This window comes from Somniosus microcephalus, chromosome 12, assembly GCF_052327205.1.
Source record: "Somniosus microcephalus isolate GS21.2 chromosome 12, FLI_Smic_1.0, whole genome shotgun sequence".
Classification (NCBI taxonomy): Eukaryota; Metazoa; Chordata; class Chondrichthyes; order Squaliformes; family Somniosidae; genus Somniosus; species Somniosus microcephalus.
The window spans coordinates 121334374-121360903 of record NC_140998.1 but is presented as its reverse complement, the minus strand read 5'-3'; the positions used below and the strand labels follow the sequence as shown (position 1 = coordinate 121360903).

The 26530-nt window shown below is 42.8% G+C and overlaps 1 protein-coding gene across 5 annotated transcripts in view; it reads left to right on the top strand.

Moving 5' to 3' along the window:
- Positions 1-26530, top strand: part of LOC147109492 (formin-1-like) — a 706352-nt gene that overhangs the window by 274681 nt on the left and 405141 nt on the right. For all 5 annotated transcript variants that reach the window (XM_086003485.1, XM_086003484.1, XM_086003488.1 and 2 more), the window contains 2 exons: positions 13564-14420; positions 21479-21629. In XM_086003485.1, the coding sequence (XP_085859611.1) occupies positions 13564-14420; positions 21479-21629 (1008 nt within the window). The remainder of the gene's footprint in view (positions 1-13563; positions 14421-21478; positions 21630-26530) is intronic.

Here is a 26530-nt window from a genome sequence, read left to right as displayed (position 1 = left end):
GGGCATTGGTGTGCTGCAATCCCGGACGTTACACTTGTAATGCACCAGGGGTAACAGCATTATTTAAATGAGAGACAGCTATTTCCAGTAACAGCTGAGACTGGCAGAATTGATTTAGCTTGAAGCTTGCCAACTGAATAAACTTTAAACACTGATTGCTGGAGGTAGAAAAGAGCTTCTGCAGCTGCTTGTTTTGCTTTCTACTTTGACAGAGATGCATTTGCCTCTGACAGCCTGAGGGCCTGTGAGACCACAGAAGTTATTTTTGCCTCACCCACGGAAAGAGGTCGGAGTACCAGGTATGGGATTCCCATTAGGAATTCCCTTGTATGCTATTATAATGGAGGAGGATGAGACTTGCAGGATGGAGGAAAGGGAAGTGAGGCAGCATATGACGAGGATGCATCCTACATGATATTAACCCTCTAAAGAAACGATCCTATGAAGATCTTAATGAGGAGAACCCTTCACTGAAGTGGCAATAGGAGAACTGTGCCAGTTGCTGAAGGAAGACCCACAGCCAACATTATCTGTCCAAACTGCTTTGTCTATGGCTGGCAATGTTATCTCCACACTCAATTTTTAAACCACCAGCTCATTTCAAGTAGACACGATGGATCTCAATAACATCATCGCAGGTACCATCTGGGTGTGGATTCATTAAGTAGTTGACTGACTTTTCATGACAGCTGGGGAGATCATCCAGTTTGATATGGCAGTAGGACAATAGGGCCATACAGTTTTATCGTGTTGCTGGGTTCCTCAAAGAGCAGGGTACAATAGGTGATACCCATGTAGCATTGTGAGCTCTTACAATTAACTTTGTCAACTTTATTAATAGTAATGGGTATTGTTAATTGAATGCCCAGATTTGCCTGCATCACTGTAATCTCCATCAATAACTGAGCACAAAATTCTTCTTAATTACAAGGAACTCAAAAGTGCACATGAACCATTGTAGTCTCGCTTCACACTGTGCCTCACCTGGGTGTCTAAATGTATCTTTCTTTCTCCTATTCATAGAATCATACAGCACAGAAGGAGGCCTTTCAGCCCATCATGTCTGTCCCAGCTCTTTAAAGAGCTATCCAATTATTTCCATTCCCCTACTCTTTCCCCACAGCCTGAAAATGTCTCATTTTCAAGTATTTATCCAATTCCCTTTTGAAAGTTACGATTGAATCTGCTTCCACCGCCCTTTCAGGTAGTGAATTCCAGAACATCATAACTTGCTGCCTAAAAAATAATTCTCCTCCTCGTCTACCCCAAGTTTTTTTGCCAATTATCTTAAATCTGTCTCCTCTGGTTACCGACCCTCCTACCAGTGAAAACAGTTTCTCCCTATCAAAACACCTCATAATTTTGAACATCTCTATTAAATCGCCCCTACCTTCTCTGCTCGAAGTAGAACAATCCCAGCTTCTTGTGTCTCTCTATATAAGTGAAGTGCCTCATCTGTGGTACCATTCTGGTAAATCTCCCCTGCACCCTCTCCAAGGCATTGACATCCTTCCTAAAGTGTGGTGCCCAGAATTGGACTCGGTACTCTTCCTGAGCCTTAATCAGTGATATATAAAGGTTTAGCATAACCTCCTTGTACAGGTCGACTGCAGCACTCATCTTTCTTCTAGGTCAGGGATCTATGTGGCCAACTACAAAGCGGGCTGACAGCCCTGATAGATAGCAGCCTGCATGCTGGCCCCCAGTGTCTGAACGTCGGTACAAAGAGTGCTGTTTAATCTGTCCTCTACTGCCACTAATGAAACGGTCTGTGCTTCCGTGGAGGCAGAATCATGATCCCTGGCTGTTTCTGAGGTGGGGGTCTGTTGCAGATTCCAATGCAGCTGTCACACACTTCATTGATGCCTGTAATGAATTTTTTGAAAAAGAGGGTGGCATTGAGGGAGCTGGGACAGAAGAACATGCAGGAGCTTGCTCCAGGGACACGCGAGTGTCTGGTATTCTTCGTTGTCTTCCTCATCATCATTATCATCACCAACAACATCGGCAACAGAGAAGAAATTTATGCCCTTTTGTCCCTCCTCATCACCATTTTTCCACCTCGTTATCATTCTCTGCCAACGCGCCCCCCGCACCCCCTTCAGTGCTATGGTGTATCTGCAGGAAAGGAGAGTATGAATTAAGAATGGGTGGGCATTACTCCTTTGGCCTTGGGGAGATAGAAGAGTGTGGAAACCTCTAACTGTCTGCCATGTCACAGGGAACCTGCAGCTTGCACTGTCCCATCCCTTACTGCTAGAACCTGCTCCTCGCACTGGATGAGCCCTCTAGTGTCTGAAATGCCCCCAAAATCCCTTGCCTTTCATGAGCATTGTGCACAAGTTTCTCCTGTAATGCAGTTGAGTTGCATGCATTACATTTTGGCTATCATTTTAGCGATGTCTTCCAAATGGCATCAGACAGCTGAAGTTATGGATGTGTTGGTATCACCCTGTGAAGGAAGGGGTTTTAATGTTCTGCATGTAAGTAATTGCTGTTGAGGGAGTTAGCAACATTCATTGTAAGATACATTGTAAGATACTGAGTTAGTGACCTCCTCATTTACAATGGTAGTGTGAACGATTACTTATGCTTCTATTAATTTCAGAGTATGAACAGTGTGCTAATGCCCATGGTGCTCAAGGTGTTACCTTGCCTGCCCTCATCTGGTCATTGAACCTTTTTTGGTATTCGTCTGCTGTCCTGGAGATGAGAGAGGCGGCAATCAGTGCCACTGTTGCCTCTCTCCGTGTAACACCTAAGATGCTTTTCTGAGGTTTCCTCCCACGGGCACCCAGCTATCTCCCTCTCCTTTGCTGCCTTTCATTCACGAGTGTCTGTAGGTTGGCCTCAGAGAAATGATGTGCTCTTCTGCCGCCTTCCAATGCCCTGCTCCCTTCTTTGGGTGCTGCTGTCAGATTCCTGTGCTACCAAAGGATTGGGGGTCTGAGGTGACATTCCTCTCTTGAAGCCATGCTTTAAAAGTGCCCCAAAATCTCACATGAGCCCTCTGACATATACCTGACAGTTACCTCATTCATGTAGTATGTTCAGTACTTACCCACTAATTACCCAGCCTGCTGCTGCAATCTTTATCCCTTCCAGCTATTTTTAAAGGCCACCATACAAGTTTCCACTTCCTCCCGCAGCATAGTCCATGTTACACAGGCGTTGAGCTACTGAAATGACAGTGGTATTTAAATTAGCTGACCACACGTTCTCTGGCTGGGTCAGAGCGCAGGTGATCGGTGAGTGGAATTCCCACTCAGTGGCAGAACACCAGCTTAAATGTCCCCATGGATTTGAAAATGTTACATTTCTGAAATCAAAAATGGTTGCCCATATGAGAGATAAAATTCACTAGCTTGATAAATTGTTAATGCATTATCATCATATTCATTAAGTAAGCAAACAGTATTTTGCCATTTCATTTTGCTGCTCCAGCTTTAACCATGCAAACTGCTGCGGCCTCTGCCAATAATGTTTTGTAACCAGTGACTAGGGAATGGACAGAGTGCAGATGGGCAAGTTATTTCTCCCCCCGCGCACCCCGCCCCGCCCCCCCCCCCCCCGCCCATAGGCAATCTGAAGGTTTAATTTAACCCTCAATAGCCGGACGTCCTCAATGGCCTGACTAAATTTGACTATTTTTGATGGATCATGGCCGTAGATCTGCATGCTACCACTCAGTGGCGCAGTGTGTTAATGCACCATTATGTTAAAGCACTCCACTGTCTTTCTTTTCCCACATAATTTTTAAATTAAAATCGCTAATGGCCCAAATCACCATTTAAATCTTATTCAAATGACCAAAAAGACTTGTAAAAGATCATTTTACTATATTACTGTTTATTTCCTTTGAAATTGAAGCCAATATAAATCATCCAGTGATGTAATTTCTGTCACGGGGATTACAGAAGAAGCCGATGTGTGAACTGTACTCGGTTTTGAAAAAAAATGCATCTTGGTTCTAATTCCCCAACTTTTAGTGAAGTTATGATTGCCAAACCACAATGCGGGTAGCATAGAAATAAGAGCGATTCAACTCAACTTCACAGTATTTCAAAATGTGAAAAATCAATCTTTATAATCACAACTTTTACAGGAGCTAATTATTTTGGTGTGTTAATTAAAATCACCAACTGTAATTAAAATGTGTATCCTGACTTCATAAGGCTCTTTTGGTTTAGAAGGCAATTAAGGCTTCACTTTCTCATATAATTGGATGGAGAGGTAGTCATGAGTAAATATTTCTTAGCAAATACAGAATAATAGATTCATAGAACCATAGAATGACGCAGCAGAGAAGGAGGCCATTCGGTCCATTGTGCCTGTGCCGTCCCTTTGGTAGAGCTACCCAATTAATCCCACTCCCCTGCTCTACTGAATCTGCTTCCACCACCATTTCAGGCAGTGGATTCCAGATCACAACAACTCGCTGTGTAAAAAAAAATGTTTCCTCCTGTCGCCTCTGGTTCTTTTGTCAATCACGGTAAATCTGTGTCCTCTGGTTACTGACCCTTCTGCCACTGGAAACAGTTTCTCTTTATTTACTCTATTAAAATCATTCATGACTTTGAACACATCTATCAAATCTCCCCTTAATCTTCTCTGCGCTAAGGAAAACAACCCCAGCTTCTTCAGTCTCTCCACATAACTAAAGTCCCTCATCCCTGGTACCATTCTAGTAAATCTCTTCTGCACCCTCTCCAAGGCTTTGACATCCTTCCTAAAGTGCGGTGCCCAGAATTGAACACAATACTCCAGATAAGGCCTAACCAGTGTTTTGTAAAGGTTTAGCATAACTTCCTCGCTTTTGTATTCACTTCCTCTTTTAATAAAGCCAAGGATCCCACATGCTTTTTTAACAGCCTTCTCAACTTGACCTGGAACCTTCAAGGATTTGTGTACATGAACCCCCAGGCCTCCCTGTTCCTGCACCCCCTTTACAATTGTACCACTTAGTTCATAATTGCCTCTCTTCATTCTTCCTACCAAAATGTATCACTTCACACTTCTGTGTTAAATTTCATGTGCTACATGTCTGCCCATTTCACCAGTCTGTTTATGTCCTCATTGTTTACTACTTTTATGAGTTTCGTATCATCCCTCTGAAATTATGCCCTGTATACCCAAGATCAGGATATATCAAAAAGAGCAGTGTGAACACCACTGTATTACTTCCCTCCAGTCTGATAAACAACTGTCTACCACTACTCTCTGCTTTCTGTCACTTAGCCAATTTTGTATCCACGCTGCCACTGTCCCTTTAATCCCATGGGCTTTAATTTTGTTAACACGTCTATTATGTTGCACTTTGTCAAATGCCTCTTGAAAGCCCATATACACAACATTAACTGCTCCACCCTCTCCGTTACTTCATTAAAGAACTCAATTTTGGAAGTTAAGTATACATTCGATACAGGAAGTACACTTTAGAACATAAGAACATAAGAAATAGGAGCAGGAGTAGGCCATTCGGACCTTCGAGCCTGCTCCACCATTCAATGAGATCATGGCTGATCTTCTGCCTCAACTCCATTCACCGGCCCTATCGCCATACCCCTTGATGCCCTTACTAGTCAGAAATCTATCGACTTCTGTTTTGAATATACCCAATGACTAAGCCTCCACAGCCCTCTGGGGTAGAGAATTCCAAAGATTCACCAACCTCTGTGTGAAGACATTTCTTCTCATCTCAGTCCTGAATGGCCTACCCTTTATCCAGAGGCTGTAGTCCCTGGTTCTAGACTCCCCAGCCAAGGGAACCATTCTCCCAGCATCCACCCTATCAAACACTGTAATAATTTTGTATGCTTCAATGAGATCCCCTCTCATCCTTCTGAATTCAAGAGAATACAGGAATTTGGACATGAGTCTAGGTTCGGATCGGTCATGGCCCTGTGGGTAGCGGAGCGGGCCCAGGGGCCGTGTAGCCTGATCCTGCTCCTATTTCGTGTGTCTAATTCTGTTAGATTCAGGAGATGGTTCTGTGATAGTGGATTGGCGGTTAGGATCAGATCAGCCATGATCTTATTGAATGGCGGAGCAGGCTCGAGGGGCCGATTGGCCTACTCCTGCTCCTATTTCTTATGTTCTTATGTACAGGCCTAGTTTACTCAATCTCTTCTCATACGACAGTCCTGCCATCCCAGGAATCAATCTTGTGAACCTTCATTGCACTCCCTCTATGGCAAGTATCTCCTTCCTTAGGTAAGGAGACCAAAATTGTACACAGTACTCCAGGTGTGGTCTCACCAAGGCCCTATATAATTGGAGTAAGACTTCATTACTCCTGTACTCAAATCCTCTTGTAATGAAGGCCAGCATACCATTTGCCTTCCTAATGGCTTGCTGCACCTGCACATAAGTTAAGTTTAGATAGTAAATAAACTTTTTACTTTAGGTAGACTGGTTACCTGTACGAAGGTAAACAAGTATACTTGTGGTGGCAAATTAGCAATGTGAATGGTAAAAATTAGATACAGGGTCCTGGTGTTTTGGCTGGGCTGTGCTGTTTCTTGCAGCGCAATTCGACCAAAATCAGCTGGAACTTCAAGTGCAAATTACGTCCAGCACAAATCGAGTTTCCACAATCTTTTGCGTTCGTTTAATAAAATCGTGTTCGAAGCTGGCCGCGCCCACAAAACTGGCCATGCCCCAGATCGAATTAATCATTGCACATTTCTGCTAATTGTGGGCATTCGAGGAGACTCTTAAATTTAAACTTTTTGGGGGGTGCAAGGACAGTAATGGGCACGCTTTAAAAGCTTTTGAATTTTTTAAAATTTACTAAGGAACTCACTACTGTACAACAATATAGCTAACAAATGGTTCTGTATAGCTTTTTGAAATCATTTTCAGCTATTTAAAATGTTGTTACTCACAGGTGGTGGATTAGACACTGATTAAAAATGCTTACTGTTCGTGATAAACCCATTTTTAGCTGTATGAATCAAACTGCACCAATTTGCCACTAAAATTACATCCTAAAACGCTGCCCGATTGCACTGTTTCATGGCAGATTTTACATTCAGTGATATACAAATAAGTTTGAGCGGAAACTTGAGGGGAAAAAACACTTCTCCAAACTAACGAAATTTGCACCCGGATCGGCAATTGTACCCAAACCGGAAGCTTTATCCCAGGACCTCTGTGAGGGTAAAAACACCTCCATTACCAGTTTTCAGGAGGACAGTGATTTCCACTTGCAGCACAAGTGACACACATAATGCAAATGAGCCAGATACTCAAGACGACTCCTGCTTTTGCTTTCTTTCTTTGCACCCTGTGACCTTACACAAAGTTGGAATAAATTTAAAGGACCTATATTAAAAAAAACTTGCATTTATATAGCGCCTTTCGCAACCACAGAACGCCCCAAAACACTTTACAACCTATGAAGTACTTTTGAAGTGTAGTCACTGTTGTAATGTAGGAAACATGGTAACCAATTTGCGCACAGCAAGCTCCCACAAACAGCAACGTGATAATGACTGGATAGTCTATTTTAGTGATGTTGATTGAGGGATAAATATTGGCCAGGACACCGGGGATAACTCACCTTCAAAATAGTGCCGTCGGATCTTTTGCGTCTACCTGAGGAAGCAGACGGTGCCTCGGTTTAATGTCTCATCTGAAAGTCACTCCCTCAGTACTGCACTGGAGTGTTAGCCTAGGTGTTTGTGCTCAAGTCCCTTATAAACTTAAGGAAAACTTACTCGTACATTCTTCCCTGCAGAATTTTGGGGGGATTTTTATCCATTTTCTTCCTTTTTTGGGTTTATTACACCTGAAAATGGATCGTTCTGCTTCTTTCTGTGAAATTCAGTGTCAGTTAAAGGAACCTGTACGAGAAGTTCCTAATATTCCTAAAATATAAACAGAACATGCTGGAAACACTCAGCAGAGCAGGAAATATCTGTGGAAAGAACAGACAAGCTAACGTTTTGGATGCGGATTATTCATTAGTTTTGATGAAATGCTGAATGTTTCCAGTAATTTTTGTTTTTGGTTTCCAGCATCTGTAGTTTTTTTATTTAACAGAAAATAAAGTAGTGGCATCTCTTGTATTGAACTCATGGGTCCTATCACTGCTCCTCTCTGCACCCCATGGTCAGTAGAGCTTTGCCGTTTAGTGTCTCCCTCCAGTAGAAACAATTGATCTGCTGGTGAGTTCATGGAAATTAAGGGGACTATAGACAGCTCTACTGGCTTTGTCAACAGGAGTGCAGTAGATTGATGTATAGCTCCTGCTGCCAGCAGCATTGCTCTCCTAATTCTGACAGGCCATGTGTCATGAACACACAGTACTGTAGGTCCCATAATTATGCATTATATGTTATAATACTGTTATTTTAAAATCGTGTATCATCTGTTTTACCTTGAACAATGCCTGAGGAGATTTGCTAGTAATATCCTAGAAGTTTTGCACATAGCAAATGGCAAATTAATATCTAAAATCAAAAAGGAAATGAATTGTGCCTCTTTGGTTCAGATTTCCCAGAAATCAACCAAAAACAACTTAAACACTTCACCATCTTGAGTGCATCTCTCATAAAATTCTTTACAAATCCTTTGTGAAACCCAGTTCTCCTCCTCCCCTCCCCCACTGCAACAGCATGGACTCCAACTCACCACGAACACTGGAAATCTCTAGTACTGTATTTTGTTAGTGTGTCCTACATACTTCCTTACTAACTTCATGCCACTCATTGTCCATGGTTCTGCTTATTTCACTTCACTCTCTTTTTCTATTTTAGTGTCAACAAAAAAAAGACGTCTTTCTCTCACCTAGAATAGTGTTCTATTTTCATTCTTGGGCTCGATGTAGTTAATTTGCTCAAGAAAAGGCATTGTAGCGATTTGAACTATCTCAAAGACTTGGTCACATTTTAGGCCTCATTGGCAAATGCACCGAGTAATTCACTAAATATAATGAAACCTGCAATATCTGTACTCCCTTTATCTGCATTCTCAATTTTTCAGAAACATTTTTATGGCGTTAGGCTTAGTTTTGCACAAACCAGCTGAAAAGCAATTGATTTTTAACATGGATTCTAGGCTGTTGGTCCAGCAGGATAAGTAGTTGTTATCGGGAAGTCCAGTGCCTCAGAATTTACCATTTGTGTAGCACTGAGATTTCACTTCAGGTCAGCAGACATCCAAAAGTTAGAATTTCAAATCCAGGAGATCAAAGACTCATGTAGCCAGCATTTGTTTCAAGAACATGTTATTTTTGAAATGGAAAAACATAAATTCTGTCACTTTATGCAGAGAGGAATTCTTAATTGTCTGCCAGTTTTCTTCATTGGTGTGTAGGTGGGGGAGGGGTGGAGCGTGTAGGATTCCATTATGGCAGGTAACCAAGGTTTCCTCCTCCTGACGTCCCCACCATCGCAGAAGCCAGTCTTCAGCCAATTCGATTCACTCACGTGATATCAAGAAACAGCTGAGCGCACTGGATACAGCAAAGGCTATGGGCCCCGACAACATCCCGGCTGTTGAGCAGAAGACTTGTGCTCCAGAGCAAGCCATGCCTCTAGCCAAGCTGTTCCAGTACAGCTACAACACTGGCATCCACCCGACAATATGGAAAACTGCCCAGGTATTTCCTCCACAAAAAACAGGACAATTCCAATCCGAACAATTACCACCCCATCAGTCTACTCTCAATCATCAGCAAAGTGATGGAAGGTGTCGTCGACAGTGCTATCAAGCGGTACTTACTCACCAATAACCTGCTCACCGATGCTCAGTTTGGGTTCTGCCAGGACCACTCTGCTCCAGACCTCATTACAGCCTTGGTCCAAATATGGACAAAAGAGCTGAGTTCCAGAGGTGAGGTGAGAGTGACTGTCCTTGACATCAAGGCAGCATTTGACCGAGTGTAGCATCAAGGAGCCCCGAGTAAAATTGAAGTCAATGGGAATCACAGGGAAAACGCTCCAATGGCTGGAGTCATACTAAGCACAAAGAAATATGGCTGTGGTTGTTGGATGTCAATCATCTCCGCCCCAGGACATCACTGCAGGAGTTCATGAGGGCAGTGTCCCAGGCCCAACCATCTTCAGCTGCTTCATCAATGATCGTCCTTCCATCATAGGGTCAGAAGTGAGGATGTTCGCTGATGATTGCAGAGTGTTCAGTTCCATTCGCAACTCCCCAGATAATGAAGCAGTCCATGCAGCAAGACCTGGACAATATTCAGGCTTGGGCTGGAAAGTGGCAAGTAACATTTGTGCCACATAAGTGCCAGGTAATGACTATCGCCAACAAGAGAGAGTCTAACCACCGCCCCGTGACATTCAACAGCATTACCATCACTGAATCCCCCACCATCAACATCCTGGGGGTCACCATTGACCAGAAACTTAACTGGACCAGCCACATAAATACTGTCACTACAAGAGCAGGTCAGAGGTTGGGTATTCTGCAGTGCATGTCACACCTTCTGACTCCCCAAAGCCTTTCCACCATCTACAAGGCACAAGTCAGGAGTGTGATGGAATACTCTTCACTTGCCTGGATGAGTGCAGCTCCAACAACACTCAGGAAGCTCGACACCATCCAAGACAAAGCAGCCCGCTTGATCGGCACACCATCCACCACCTTAAACATTCACTCACTCCACCACCAGCGCACTGTGTCTGCAGTGTGTACCATCTACAAGATGCACTGCAGCAACTCGCCAATGCTTCTTCGACAGCAAACTCCCAAATCCACGACCTCTACCACCTAGAAGGACAAGGGCAGCAAGTTCCCCTCCCAAGTTATACCCCATCCTGACTTGGAAATATATCACTGTTCCTTCATCGTCGCTGGGTCAAAATCCTGGAACTACCTCCCTAACAGCACTATGGAAGTACCTTTACCACAAAGACTGCAGCCCTTTAAGAAGGTGGCTCATCACCACCTTGTCGAGGGCAATTAGGGATGGGCAATAAATGCTGGCCTTGTCAGTGACGCCCACATCCCAGGAACAAAAAAAAATACATTTCTGAAATCATTAATCACAAAATAATGGCCCAGAAATTCCTTAACGCCACGAGTTAGCGCCGCATTCCTGGTGAACAATTACGGCCACCACTCTAACGCCCTTCTCTGTAATCTCTTTCAGCCCCACAACCCAGATATCTGCGCTCCTCTAATTCTGGCCTCTTGAGCATCCCTGATTTTAATCGTTCAACCATCGGTGGCCGTGCCTTCAGCTGCCTTGGCCTTAAGCTCTGGAATTCCCTGCCTAAACCGCTCCGCCTCTCTACCTCTCTTTCCTCCTTTAAGATGCTCCTTAAAACCTACCATTTTGACCAAGCTTTTGGTCATCTGCCTTAATTTTCTCCTTATGTGCCTCGGTGTCAAATTTTGTTTTATAATCTCCTGTGAAGCGCCTTGGGACATTTTACTACATTAAAGGTGCTATATAAATGCAAGTTGTTGTTTATGCCATTTTGCTGGGTATTCTGCCAATCTTCTGCCGGAGGTACAACGAGAGACCTGCAGAGCCTCTGCAAAATTTTAAGGCTCTGACCTCATAGATAGTCTGGGGTCAGAAATACGATGGCAATGTTTAATTGTTAAGGTGAGGTGTACCTCATTAAGTCCATTGCTTAGCTATTGTCAGTGGAAAAGTGCATTCATCACATGCATCTTGTGGTCAGGCAGAAGATAGAAAGCCAAATTACAAAATGGAATAATGCAAACCAAACATAAGTGTTGAAATGTATAGGCCTAGATTTTATTGCACTGCAACCATCTGTAATTGAGTAGTATCATGGGTGGAGGAAGAAGGAAAATGGAACAGGGCAGCCTACCATCAGATCTTCACCCCGAAACTGCTGACTGCTATCGGAAGTTTTCTTCTCTTTCCCCTCCCCAGCAGGAAACTCGCTTGCCTGACCCTTGACCACCTGGCTGCATTTAAATGATGGTGGGGAGGGTTAGGAAAACCAGTTGATTTCCCTACTGCTTGGTTGAAGTGCTGCCTATCGCAGCTGCTGGTGGAAGGTGGGCGCTGGTACATGATGGGACAATGGTAGGAAGCCTGCTGATAGATATCAGGGGGAGAGTCTCGAGGTGGCCATCTCTTCCACTCTATTGCCCCCATAACTGGTCTTGAAGGGGCTGCAGCAGAACCACAGCCTTTTCTTTTGAATATTTGTAACAAAAGAAAATCTCTCTGGCATTTCTACTCCCTTTTAATTATGCTTCCTCCTATTCTGGTGCTTCAGTGGCTGAACTGCTACTGCACTGCCACAGATCATGTCCCTAGCATCTGCAGGATCCCTGTGTGGCACCAGTACAGCCTGGAGTCTGTCCTGCATTTTTAATGAGCCCTGTCCCAGGAAGCTGGTTCAGGGTCAGGACAGTGGGCAGAACTCCTGCCTTGACCCAACTTAGGCGGTGAAGCCACACACGGAGGGAAATCTAGTTTTAAAAAAAAATTCGCTTATGGAATCTGAGTGTCGCTGGCCAGGCCAGCATTTATTGACCATCCCTAGTTGCCCTTGAGAAGGTGCTGGTGAGCCGCCGCCTTGAATCGCTGCAGTCCGTGTGGTGAAGGTACTCCCACAGTGCTGTTAGGTAGGGAGTTCCAGGATTTTGACCCAACGACGATGAAGGATTGGCGATATGCTTCTAAGTCAGGATGGTGCGTGACTTGGAAAGAACGTGGAGGTGGTGGTGTTCCCGTGCGCCTGCTGCCGTTGTCCTTCTAGGTGGAAGAGGTTGCGGGTTTGGGAGGTGCTGCCGAAGAAGCCTTGGCAAGTTGCTGCAGTGCATCTTGTAGATGGTACACACTGCAGTCACGGTGCACCGGTGGTGGAGGGAGTGAATGTTTAAGGTGGTGGATGGAGTGCCGATCAAGCGGGCTGCTTTGTCCTGGATGGTGTTGAGCTTCCTGAGTGTTGTTGGAGCTGCACTCATCCAGGCAAGTGGAGAGTATTCCATCACACTGTTGCGCGAATGTTACCTGCCACTTATCAGCCCAAGCCTGAACGTCGTCCAGGTCTTGTTGCATGCTGGCATGGACTGCTTCATTATCTGAGGAGTTGTGTATGGCGCAGAACACTGTGCAGTCATCAGCAAACATCCCCATTTCTGACCTTATGTTGGAGGGAAGGTCATTGATGAAGCAGCTGAAGATGGTTGGGCCTAGGACACTGCTATGAGGAACTCCTGCAGCAATGTCCTGGAGCTGTGATGATTGACCTCCAACCACCACAACTATCTTCCTTTGTGCTAGGTATGACTCCAGCCAGTGGAGCATTTTCACCCCAATTCCCATTGACTTCAGTTTTACTGGGGCTCCTTGATGCCACACTCGGTCAAATGCTGCCTTGATGTCAAGAGCAGCCACTCTCACCTCAGCTCTGGAATTCAGCTCCTTTGTCCATGTTTGGGCCAAGGCTGTAATGTTACTAGAATAAAAACTTCAGTGTGAAAAAGAAAATGCTTGTAAAACCTAAGTAGCCAATATCTAATTAAGAACAAAAACATTATTATATGCTTGGTTAAGTATATTTAATTTATGCTGATATTAATTTGTATACTGTTTCTCAACAGCACGAATTTGAGTTGAATCTTTTCCATATACGTGGGGAACATGCTGAAGCAATAGCTAAACTTGAAGAAACTGTTGCACAACTGAAGAATAACTTGGAAAATAAAACAAAAGAGGGAAAATCCAAAACAAGAGACATTGCTGTTTCCACTGTAGATGAACTTGTGCCAAAGACATTTCGAAACGTTTGCATTCAAACTGACAGAGAAACATTCATACAGCTGAACCAAGAAGATGGCAAAATAGCCAGAAACAATCTGAGTGTCCCAGGAAAGCTGAATCTTGCTTCCTTGAACTTGAATGGTCAGTCAGCTCGCTCTCTACAGACTCTAAATGAGGAAGCTTTATCATCCTCACAATCCTCAACTTCACAAGAGTTAGAATCGCTGCCTGTTCCACCTCCTCCTTTATCACCACCACTTTCAGACCAGTCTCAATGTTCTGCACCTCCACTCTCAGGCTGTGCACCTCCACTGCCACCTCCACTCCCAGGCTGTGGACCTCCACCTCCACCTCCACTCCCAGGCTGTGGACCTCCACCGCCACCTCCACTCCCAGGCTGTGGACCTCCACCGCCACCTCCACTCCCAGGCTGTGCACCTCCACCGCCACCTCCACCTCCACTCCCAGGCTGTGGACCTCCACCTCCACCTCCACTCCCAGGCTGTGGACCTCCACCTCCACCTCCACTCCCAGGCTGTGGAGCTCCACCTCCTCCTCCACCATTTCTACCTCCTGGAAATTCAACTTTTCCTAATCTCAGCTTGTCTACAGACAGAAGTGCAAGGAAGCCTATAATAGAACCACGTCGTCCAATGAAACCTTTATATTGGACAAGGATCCAGATAAAGGATGCCAGGTACTGAAAATAAATAACTTTGCCAGCATACATGTAAATAGAATGGGATATTTTAGCGATGTTCCAATCATATAACAATTTAGAGCTACATTTACCATGCAATTACCTTAATTTGCTAAATTCGCTCAATATCACTTAATTGTGAATCATAGGGAAGGGATAAATTGTTGCCTTCACCATGTGGACGGTATCTGAAAGAGCAGATCGTCCTCCTGTTCTAGAACCTGACCCATGAAATTCATGGAATGAAAATCGGGTGGGTTTTATAACAGGCGGGTGTTCTGCTCCACCAGATTACTGACCATGTGATGAGGTCAAAAATTCACCTCAAAAATCAAGTTAGCATAAGTTGGGGAAAAAAACTGAGATGCAATTTTTTGTTTTTGCCATATTAAACTGATGATACAACAGTAATAAATCAAACAGCAATTGTTTAGTGGGCTTTGCTCTTACTCTTTGAGACTTGACAGTAGTTGTTTTTCACTGTACTGTACAAGTCCATCTCTTGTCAAAACAGTGTTAATTTTATTAAATCCAGGCTAACTCGAAATGCCTAAAACATTAACTATAATTAAGTGTTTGAGTGACTTTGGATAAAAAGACCTGGAAAAACTTTACTTTCTCAGCATAGTTCTAATGCATTTTACAAAACACTAATAATTGTGCCCTGTTATTTTTCATCTACAATGTTAAAATATAGTCGCATAAGCAATGTTTTATGGCATTTCAACCAGTAAGTGCCAGGAAATCTTGGAAGCAGCTTGGATCCCCCTATCCTGGCTGCTACTTATACCTTCTGGAAGTAATCACAATTCCCTCCTAGCAGTGGCGACAGTAGTATTTTGAAATTGGAGGGGCTTGGCCTCTTGCCATAGTAAGTCAAGACTGTGCCTTATTCCTGCCAGTCTCTCATATCTAAACGTCAATGTGTCTTTTCGGTATCTAACTCACTGTCAAGCTTTCAAATTTCTTTATATTTATGCAGTACCCTAACTCCTGTAAATCTTGATTTTTTTCAATCCATGTTATATATGTCCTCTTTTATTTATTTTTATAATTTAAATTGTTCCTGATAGTAGACTTTACTTAGCCTGGCTTCCTCGCAGTTCTTTCTCAGACGCTGCTTTTCTAAATGCCCAATCCCTGTTTCAGTGATGCCAAGAACATGGATTGGGGAGCCACCATTTGCAGTCTGGAATTTAATACTGTTTTATTGGCAGTGTAGCCAAGCCATTTGTCTCAGTTGCATAAATAATATGGCACCGTGGAAAAACTTGTTTCAGGAAGAAATGAGAATAAGCACTTTCTTTCTCTAGAGGACCTAGAAACCCTGCTACGTTGTTTATTTGAGATGGTTCTGTCTTCACAAAGGAGAACACAAATAACCTTCCAGAGATGTCGGGGAACATAGGGTCTAATGAGAGGGAGGAATTGAATGAAATCAGTATTTGTATGGGAATGGTGTTAGGGAAATTGACGGGATTGAAGGCCGATAAATCCCCATGGCCTGATAATCTACACCCCAGGGTACTTAAGGAAGTGGCCCTAGAAATAGTAGATGCATTGCTGGTCATCTTCCAAAATTCGATAGACTCTGGCACAGTTCACATGGATTGGAGGGTAGCTAATGTAACCCCACTATTTAAAAAAGGTGGTAGAGAGAAAATGGGGAATTATAGACCGGTAAGCCTGACGTCAGTAGTGGGGAAAATGCTAGAGTCCATTATAAAAGATGTAATAGCAGAGCACTTGGAAAACAGTGACAGGATCGGACAAAGTCAACATGAATTTACAAAAGGTAAATCGTGCTTGACTAATCTACTGGAATTTTTTGAGAATGTAACTGGTAGAATAGATAAGGGAGAACCAGTGGATGTGGTGTATTTGGACTTTCAGAAGGCTTTCGATAAGGTCCCGCATAAGAGATTGGCATGCAAAGTTAAAGCACATGGGATTGGGGTAAGGTACTGACTTGGATAGAGAACTGGTTGGCAGACAGGAAGCAAAGTGTTGGAATAAATGGGTCTTTTTCCGAGTGGCAGGCAGTGACTAGTGGGGTACAGCAGGGATCAGTGCTAGGACCCCAGCTATTCACAATATATAATGATCTAGACGAGGGAACTAGATGTAATATCTCCAAGTTTGCAGATGACACAAATCTGGGTGGGCGTGTGTGCTGTGAGGAGGATGCCGAGAAACTCCAGTATGATTTGGACAGGTTGGGTGATTGGACAGATGCATGGCAGATGCAGTATAATGTGGATAAATGCGAGGTTATCCACTTTGGTGGCAAAAACAGGAAGACAGATTATTATCTGAATGGCAATAGATTGGGAAAAGGGGAAGTGCAACGAGGCCTGGGTGTCCTTATGCACCAGTCGCTGAAGGTAAGCATGCAGGTGCAGCAGGCGGTTAAGAAGGCAAATGGTATGTTGGCCTTCATAGCGAGAGGATTCGAGTACAGGAGCAAGGATGTCTTGCTGCAGTTGTACAGGGCCTTGGTGAGACCACACCTTGAGTATTGTGTGCAGTTTTGGTCGCCTTATCTGAGGAAGGATATTCTTGCCATGGAGAGAGTGCAGCGAAGATTCACCAGATACCCGGGATGGCAGGAATGACGTATGAAGAGAGATTGGGTCGATTAGGCTTATATTCGCTAGAGTTTAGAAGAGTGAGAGGGGATCTGATTGAAACTTATAAAATTCTAACAGGACTGGACAGACTAGATGCAGGAAGGATGTTCCCGATGGCAGGGGAGTCCAGAACCAGGGGTCACAGTCTAAAGATAAGGGGTAAGCCATTTAGGACAGAGATGAGGAGGAATTTCTTCACCCAGAGAATGGTGAACCTGTGGAATTCTCTACCACAGAAGGCAGTTGAGGCCAACTTATTAAATATATTCAAGAAGGAGTTAGCTATATTTCTTAAGTCTAAAGGGATATGGTGAGAAAGCAGGGACAGGGTACTGAATTTGGATGATTAGCCATGATCTCATTAAATGGCGGAAGAGGCTCGAGGGGCCGAATGGCCTACTCCTGCTCCTATCTTCTATGTCTATATTTCTATGTTATCCCCCCCCACCCTCACCACATCTCAATGAAGTTAAATTTTATCAAATTTGCAGAGGTTTCCTTTTCTCTTATATTCCAGCTAAACAACATGAAGAACAGCAAAAACAAACACATTCCTTACTTTCTTTGCCCAAGCACAAGGCAGGTGGAGCACATCTGAGGAGGAGTTCTGGCATAAGGCACAATACCAACTTCCTTGGGCACTGCTCAGTCATTCTGGGAGGGTCATGAATGCTCCCTCTTGCTTCATTAATACCTCACTGCTGGCGCTGTGCCTATTGCAGACACAGGCCTGTTCTACTCAATTGGGGAAGCTCCAGAAATCCTAGGGCAACATAAAGAGGCGGTGCGGAGCGGGGGGTGGGGGGGTGGTGCAGTGCAGACATAACAGAGTAGATTTTAACTTGGCACCTGGGTGTAAAACTGGCATTGCAGATCAGCTAGCCATTACAGAAAGTTTCTGATTTTCATTTCTGTTAAATTGAGAGTAATATCTGGGCCATAGTTTCGATAATAGACTAAATAGCACTATAGTTCTGTGGCTAGTTGGTTACTAAAAGAAGTGTGGGGCAAGAGTTCTTGTTGTTAATTTGAGTGAAAAAGTAAAATTGAGTAAAATGCTGTGGAATGTAGGTAGAAAACTATTCGGCTGTCTTTTAATGTTGCTCTGAGGATTCCTACGCGTTTAAAAGGTATTAGAAAACTAGTAAAAATTTGTTGAGTATTAATTTGTTTAAGGTTACTAACAAGGAACTTGTGCAGCATTTCACAGCTGCAGTCAAATCAAAAAGTGAGTATTTACTTCAAGTCAGATCCGATAATGCAGGCAAAATCAGATGCCCGAGCAGCTCATAGGTCCATTGTGTTGGCCTGAAGTGGGGTATGGTGCAAAATAAGTGTATTTAAATTAAGTTAATTAGTAAATTGATGCCTTTCTATTCTGATTTAAAAGCAATGGGCCAACAGTGGCAGATGCAAAAATTTACAAAAGGAAATGCAAATATTGAAGGGAAAAATTTATATTCATGTGCATTTCCCCCCCCCCCCCGCCGTTACCATCAGAAAATACTTACCCTTTGTTCCCTTTTGTCCTATGTCAACGGCAGTGCGCTATAATGAAATTCCTCAATTCATTAATTTTAGCACTTATTTTGGATAGTTTCATAATTTTCTTAAAGTAGCATTACACAGTAATTCAATGCGAACGTGTGAATAAACCAATGTGCTAAAAATAGGAGCCTGCAGCTTCTGCTAGGTTGCGCTGGTTTTTTCAGCGCAATCCGCCCAAAATCGGCCAAACGATCGTGGAATTTTAAGTGCAAGTTACGTTCAGCACGAGTGAGTTTCCATGATCTTTTGCGCTAGTTTAAAATACATTTTCAATAGAAGCTGGCCCCGCCCACAAAACTGGCCACGTCCTCAGTCGAATTAATCACCATGGCGAGTGTCCGCTAATTGTGCCCATTTGTGGCCTTCGAGGAGGCTCTAAAAGTTGAGCTTTTTTTTGGCGCAGTGCCATGTTTTAAAAGCTTTTGAATACAATTTTTTTTTAATTTGCGAAGAAACTGACTACTGTACACCAATATAACTAGCAAATGGCTCTGTTTGGTTTTTTAAAAAGTCATTTTCAGTTATTTAAAATCTGGTTACTCACAGGTGATGGACTAGACACTCTGATTAAAAATGCTTATCTTTTTGTGATAAACCCATTTTCAGCCGAATTAAGCAAACTGCACCAAGTTACCACTCTTAAAAATATCAAGGAATACTTTTTTAAAGCAAAATTTGTTTTGAAAAAATTACATTTTAAAATGCTGACCGACTGCACTGGTTCGTGACAGATTTTACATTTGATGATATGCAAATGAGTTTGAGTGGAAACTTGAGAAAAAAAACTTCTCAAAGCTAGCGTAATTTTGGCCACATATTGCACCCGGATCGCCGATTATGTCCAAAGCAGAAACTCTATCCTAGTGTACTGAAGGATTTCAACTCGTGAAGGTGCAGTGCTGATGTTTTAATACTAAATAGGATGACAATGTAGGATATTAATTTGAAGTGGTAAATTCATAAGATTTAATGGCAGCAAACATCGGTAAGGTTTATGAAGCAAGCTTTCATTCTGAATTTTTGTAATGTTGTAAATTGTACCTAATTTTAAAGTAACATCACCATCAAAAACTATTTAAAATATAAGCAAAGGCCAATCGCTATGTGGGGTGGGGGTTGCGGCGGGGGGGGGTGTACACATTACAGGATATTCCACAGGTAACTGCAATACAATTTCACCCTGCAACCAAGAATTGTTCTCAGTTCAAAAGTAGTTACTTGAGTGCGATACTAAGGAATAGATTATATGAACGATTACTCTACATGATTTTTGGTTTGTTAAAATTTGAAGATAGTCAATACTTTTAAGTCTGATCTCCATATGATAGTATACAAAGGATTTCTCCGGATGTTATTTGCAAGTGTGCCCAACCCTCTACTTTGTGCAGCCATGCAAATTAAGGGGTTGGAATAGGATAATGTCATCAGTCCTAAATCCCATCAATTCCATCTAAGTGTCCGATGGAAGTAATTTCTTAAAGGGAAACTGCTAAATCTCTTTTAGCTGTAATTTCACTTTCCATTTTTCTGGAATTCCCCCCCATCCCCCACCCCCCAGGGCTGCACCATGGGAGCTTTAGGGTTTATGCTGCAGTATTTTGAGAGACTCCATTTCCACTGAGCAAATTTTGGGAAACTTCATCCAAGGCTTCAGAATGGGATTCCCAATGGGCATTCCTGTGTATATATTATTCTATATATGTTGGAGAGAGATGAGCAAGAGGCTGTCATGAAAGCTAGGTGAATCAAGCAGCACTGGAAAACCCTTGAGGCGATACCCTGTGAGCAGAGTACGGAGTTAGGTCATAGATCAGCCATGATCTCATTGAATGGTGGAACAGGTTCGAGGGACTAAATGGCCTACTCCTGTTCCTATATTCCTATTGCTGACTGGGCTTACATCTATGTTTTGCCAAGCAATATTAAAAATAACTGACCCTAAGATTCTGGACGGGGTCATCATCTGGGCAGTAGTCCGGCCCCGCCACGCTTATGCCGGCAGATTGCGGAACTTGGAATTTCATGTGCGTTTTGCTTGTTCATATGCTGAATGCTCATTGTAAGAATATTGCTCAGGATAATTTGCACTATTCCTAACACTGAACATACTGCATGTAGACATTGTGGCCTAAATATTTGGGTGCGTCCATTTTATGTGCGCGCAGGTGGGTGCAGGGTACAATCCCTGTGCCTGAATGATGAGGCCCGAGGCACCCCCAATATTAAGCCTCAATTCCATGGAGCCTGCAAGCTGTGCCGAGCTGCTGGCAAAAGTGTCATTGAAGATCGAGTAGCTAAGAAGCTCGCAGCAGCCCTCTGGACAGTGAAGAAAGGCGGGGGGAATCGATGGGGGGTGCGATCAGATTGGGAAGAGTGGGTAATCGGCTGCTTCATTCTTGCTGTGGGGACATGAAGCAGGTGTTGAACCCCTTATTTACCTATGTGAAGGGCTTAATGCCTGTTTCAGGCATGTGAGCTGCATGCCGATGTTTTGGCCATTACCAATATGGTGGCCGGCCCAATTCTGGTTCATAATGAGTGTGCGCTTAAGAGGTAATTTAATCCCTGAAAAATGGGCGATGCACAGCCCAATTTGTGTATCTGCAATGGAAACACATAAAATTGTTTTTGATTGTCCTGCTAACTTTTTATGCAATTATTGAGATTAACACCAAGGGTTCAGTATTATCTGTTTCTTTGAACAATCTCGTGTTGAGTTTTATGAAGATTTTGTGCTACTGCTTAAAGTTTTTTGCTTTAGCTTTTAAGCTACTATGTTTACAAAACCTTCATGTTGAATCAATGTGACTACCTTAGAGGTTAGTTGCTCTGTAAATGCAGTGTTTTGTAAATGATTATGTATTTTATTCTTTCCAGAGATGCTAAAATATCAACCATTTGGCAATCACTGGAAGAGCCTTGTATCCAAGATCCTGAAGAATTTGAAGAGCTCTTCTCTAAAGCAACAATGAAGGAAAAGAAGAAGCCTTTGTCAGACACCTACCAAAAGGCAACCAAGACTAAAAAGGTTAGATTTAATGTGAATAAGCTACATTAATCACAGGGTATGTAATTAGTTCTACCATGGCTTCTCAACTACAGAAAATATAGGACATTCTCAAATAAACCAAATCTCGGTGACGATCATCTTTTTAAATTGTAAAGAATACATTTTAGGACACTAGTGGGGTGAATTACATTATGTGATATTAGAATGCAACCACATGAATTGCAGTTTGAGTTAACACATTTCAGTGCTAATATTGCACAGTGTGATTTTACCTCGAAAATTTTTAATCTTTAAATTTATATTTTTGGGTGAAATTTCATGTTCATTAAGGAGGTGGTGTCACTGCTGGTACGTGGAGACTTTTGTCACTTTGGAGTGCTGCCAAGTGAGAGTATATCACGAATTAGATGCAGGAAAGAAATACCATTTCTACTCTACCCGAACAATGTATCTTAACCCCAACCTCTGAAGAGCAGCCTCTATTGAGCCAGTGTAAATTTTACCTTTCCTCACGCCTTGTGGCCCCTCCTATGCCAATAATTGCAAACTTATGCAAATTGGGACTTTTTTTTATTGTGGGCCCATGTTCGCTAGAGACTGGGTTAAAATGATTAAACTCATTTTGAAAAAGAACATCTATAGCTAGCAGAGAGAGGAAACGGTCAGCTGGATGCAGTGCTAGACCTAACTTGCTGGGAATGCTAAATATGTTTTTTTTCATTCTATAGCTTTTTTTAACAATTGAAAATCAAATACATCTAATAGTTTCTAATATTTTAGAATATATTTGTAGATATAAGTGTAAATGTAGATAAGATAATATAGCTGTTTTTGCTTCTGTTGGTTATATGGGGCTTTGAAAGCATAAGCCAAAACAGATTCTTTATTTTGACTTAGATGATGTATTGTGCAGATAACCATCTTATATCCTCTAGAAATGAACAGGAAGATCTGTTGCAACTGCAGATTTTTATTCAGTTATATACTCTCCACTTGCCCGGATGAGTGCAGCTCCAACAACACTCAAGAAGCTCGACACCATCCAAGACAAAGCAGCCTGCTTGATTGGCACCCCATCCACCACCTTAAACATTCACTCTCTCCACCGGCGTACCGTGGCTGCAGTGTATACCATCTACAAGATGCACTGCAGCAACTCGCCAAGGCTTCTTTGGCAGCACCTCCCAAACCCGGGACTCCACCACTTAGAAGGATAAGGGCAGCAGGCACATGGGAACACCACCACCTCCAAGTTCCCCTCCATCACCTTCTCAAGGGAAACTAAGGATGGGCAATAAATGCTGGCCTTGCCAGCGACGCCCAGATCCCATGAACGAATAAGAAAAAAGAAAAAAAGTAATAAAATTTAAACAATCTAAAATTACAGTGCAGTAACATCTGCACTTTTAATAACGTTGTGAAGTTGAAGTATAAAGAGCAATATTACACTGCATGCGGGATTTCACTAAATTAGTCAAAAGCTACATTTTATATTTAGCAGATGTAACTAATCCAGAGCATAAGGTTTTAAATTTGATCAAGATGAATTTTATTGTCTCATCTTGGATCGTGACAATATGACTGAATAAGTTTACTTTTAATCCAAGTTCAGACTATTGAGGGTAGAAATTGCATGGAACCAGGAGAGCAGAGAGAAATGCAGTGGGGTGGGAATTCTGCCATTGTGACCCACAGTTGACCCTGTCTTGAATACCGTGGACAGGGGGGTCATTTAAATATTTGAATGTCATCTACATCTTTAATGTCACAAAAGGGGCACCCCGGCCTATGAAGGAGGCGCAAATCAGAATGACAGAGGTCCAGATTGGGCCAAAGAGAAAGAAACAAACAGGTAAACTGGTTAAGGTAATCAATCCCTCTGGAATTGACCACCTTTGTTTCTGTTACTCCTGGAATCTTCACGTAGATCATCAATGGAACCTACGCCTGGAATACAAAGTAATGCAGCTGGGCGACACTTTTTAAAGCCTTTTTTGTCATTCTGGTTCAGGCCACCTCATTGCTTCTCACAAGATCAGACTATGAACAGATTTTCTGATTCCCCATCCTATGTCAGCAGTTCACAGGAGTAGGTATGGCAATCTCAATGGACTTACACTTAAATGCTATTATCATGAAAGAGGAGGAGCACCACAGGAGACTCGAGCAGCATTTATTGCAAGAGGCATCACAGCATATGCCCTCACTGAAGTCTTCTCTTCTGTGGAACAGGTCTACCTTTGACACTATAGCCTTACCTCCTACTCTCCACTTCTAACTAAAGGGATACTCCTTCAAATCACTAACCACAAAATTACCACAAAACATGACCATCCAATCATCACCTAATGAAGATATCAGCACCCTTTCCTTTCTGATTCTAACCTCTAACTAAGTGGCATGTGAGTGCGCGTTCTATTTTATTGCAGTGAATTCCAAAGTGCACACTATCGACCTACTCTTTCTTAACACCGTGCTTCCCCAGGGTGCGTACTAACCTATTCTTATGCTTTCCCGGGTCATGTTTGTGGAAAGTAGTGGCTGCTCATGCTTTACAAAATAAACTCATGGCATTGAGGTGGCCCTTGTCTCAAGGCAGCTTGCTCCGAGCAGGGAAACACTACTGGTTGCATCTCTTGAGCCTGCTGCTGGGCAGCCTGGTTTCACCTCTCTTATTCTGCTCATCTGGTGCTCTGAGGGAAACCCCAGCAGGTATTGCTGTCCCAAGCGATGGTAGTATCAGACAGGGCTCTCTCGTTATTCCGCTTGGCCCTAATTCGGTGACCCCACTTATGAACAGTATGGCTGGTCTAAGGACAGCGATCGGATCCTGAAGGTTCTGAGACACAGCGACCACCATGGTCTGGAAGCTGCGATTCATGCTGCATTCCATTCTAACCCCATTGCCTCTAGTGCTGTAGTCTGTGCTTCAGTGAAGGTGGAGGTACGGACCGGTCATTGGAAGCTTCTTAGCTGGAGATGTCCTGCAGATTCCAGTGAAGCTGCCACTCTGTTTATTGGTTCCTGCAAGGAAAACCAAGCTTCCCACACATCCTCAAAGTTTCTGAACTGATGCCTGGCACAGAGGAAACAAGTGCTGCAGGTGATAAGTTGGAGAGGGTTGGGGCAGAGGAAGATGGGACACATTGAAGCAGCTGCTATCTGTGAATGGGTTAGTCCTTTTCCTCTTCCTCACCATCAATCATCATAAGTGAATAGGAAGAAAAAACTCCCCAGCTCCTCCTTCTCATCTTCCTCCTCCTCCTGTGCACCGCCCCCCCCCCCCATTGCTACGGTTGATCTGCAGGAAAGGAGCGTAGAAAGTAAGAATAGGTGAACATTATTTTCTTGGGATTAATGAGACAGAGAAATGGGGATGGGGGGGTGGATGGGGTGAAGGTTGTGGCTGTGGTCTTCACAGGGATGCCAGGGCAACAGTGCGGGTGCTCAGTAACTATTCTGCCACTGACGAGATGCTGACAACCTCGCCATCTCCCATGCAAGAACTGATTGAGTAACCACGGGCTGCATGGCCTTGTCCTTGAAGGGGATAAGTGGTTAAAGGTGGCATGTGTTTGGCCAAAGTGGAGGAGGGGGTTTTAAGGTTGTACATATAAGTAATTGCTGTGAAGAGAGCTGGGAAACCATAGTGCAGGATGCCATGTTGCAGCTGCCCTTAGCCAGAATGCAGTGTGAAGGGTTATTTGTGGAAGTGTTACTTTAAGAGGTTAAAAAATGTGCTGGTATTCAAGGTGGGCAAAGAAGAAAAGGAGAGAGTGCCCAGTGTGTTACTCTACCAGCCATGTAAATTATTTGACTGCCCTGACCCTAGATGTTCTGGCTAGATCAGAAACTGAGGTCTGTTTTTTAAGTATGTATAACTCACAGAATAGAGTCTAAATAGTTTCACAAATTTAAGTTGTTGAATGAATTGGCAAACTTGAATTATGTTTTTGTGTGGGCTACTTTTAAATATGATTAAACCATTTCCGAAAAACTATTTGTGACAATTTTCTGTGCCACATTACATGTTATAAATCTGGAGCATTTAAGTTAAGAATTCAAAGTATATCATTAGGTATGTATCACCATTTAATTATATTTTCTCCTTTTAAATCCATTTTTTCATTTAATTTAAGTGTTACTAGATATTGCCAACCTAAATGTACTTGAATGACAAACAATGTTTTTGCATCAGTCCAAACTTCTAACTAATATTTCACCAGTGATTAGATGTTGTCTATCAGTGGTGCTTGTGAAGTTTACAGGATAGTCTGCTTTCTGAAGTATGTGATTCTTATCTCTACCTGTCTCTTGATGCCAATGCAATCTCCTGCCAACTTCACTGGATCAATCTTGGTGGACTCTGTACAGACAAGTTCCAAATACTTCACTGTTACTTTCCTTTTTACACACTGGAATTACGTTATCAGATTGATGCAAACTTTGAATTCTGCTGATTCTACTTAATAAATACAAGAGATGCATGTATAGGCATTACTACCCAGAATATTATCATTTTAATATGTTATCATGCGTCTTTACAAAACAGTGAGTTAACCAGTACGGAATCCTAACTGATTTAGGTAATTCACACATATAATGTACACATATAGCAGTTAGAAACTTTTAACCCATGTTTATTATTATCTCCTCTCCTAGTTCAGTGCAAGTTTTCATTTCATAGTGCTATCTATCCATTTATCTATGAAAACTAATTTGTCAAGTCAATAATATAAAAATTTCCTTTCAGATTTTAATTAAATTTCATGAATGTCTTTCTTTAACCATACATGAATAAGATAGTTGTACTACACATTTTGGTTTAGAAATTCATTGGTGTGAAACGGGCGCCAATGTGCGCCTCCCGCCATATTCGTAAAGGCTCCTGTATCGGTGTCCAGGGCCCGCGCCTAAAA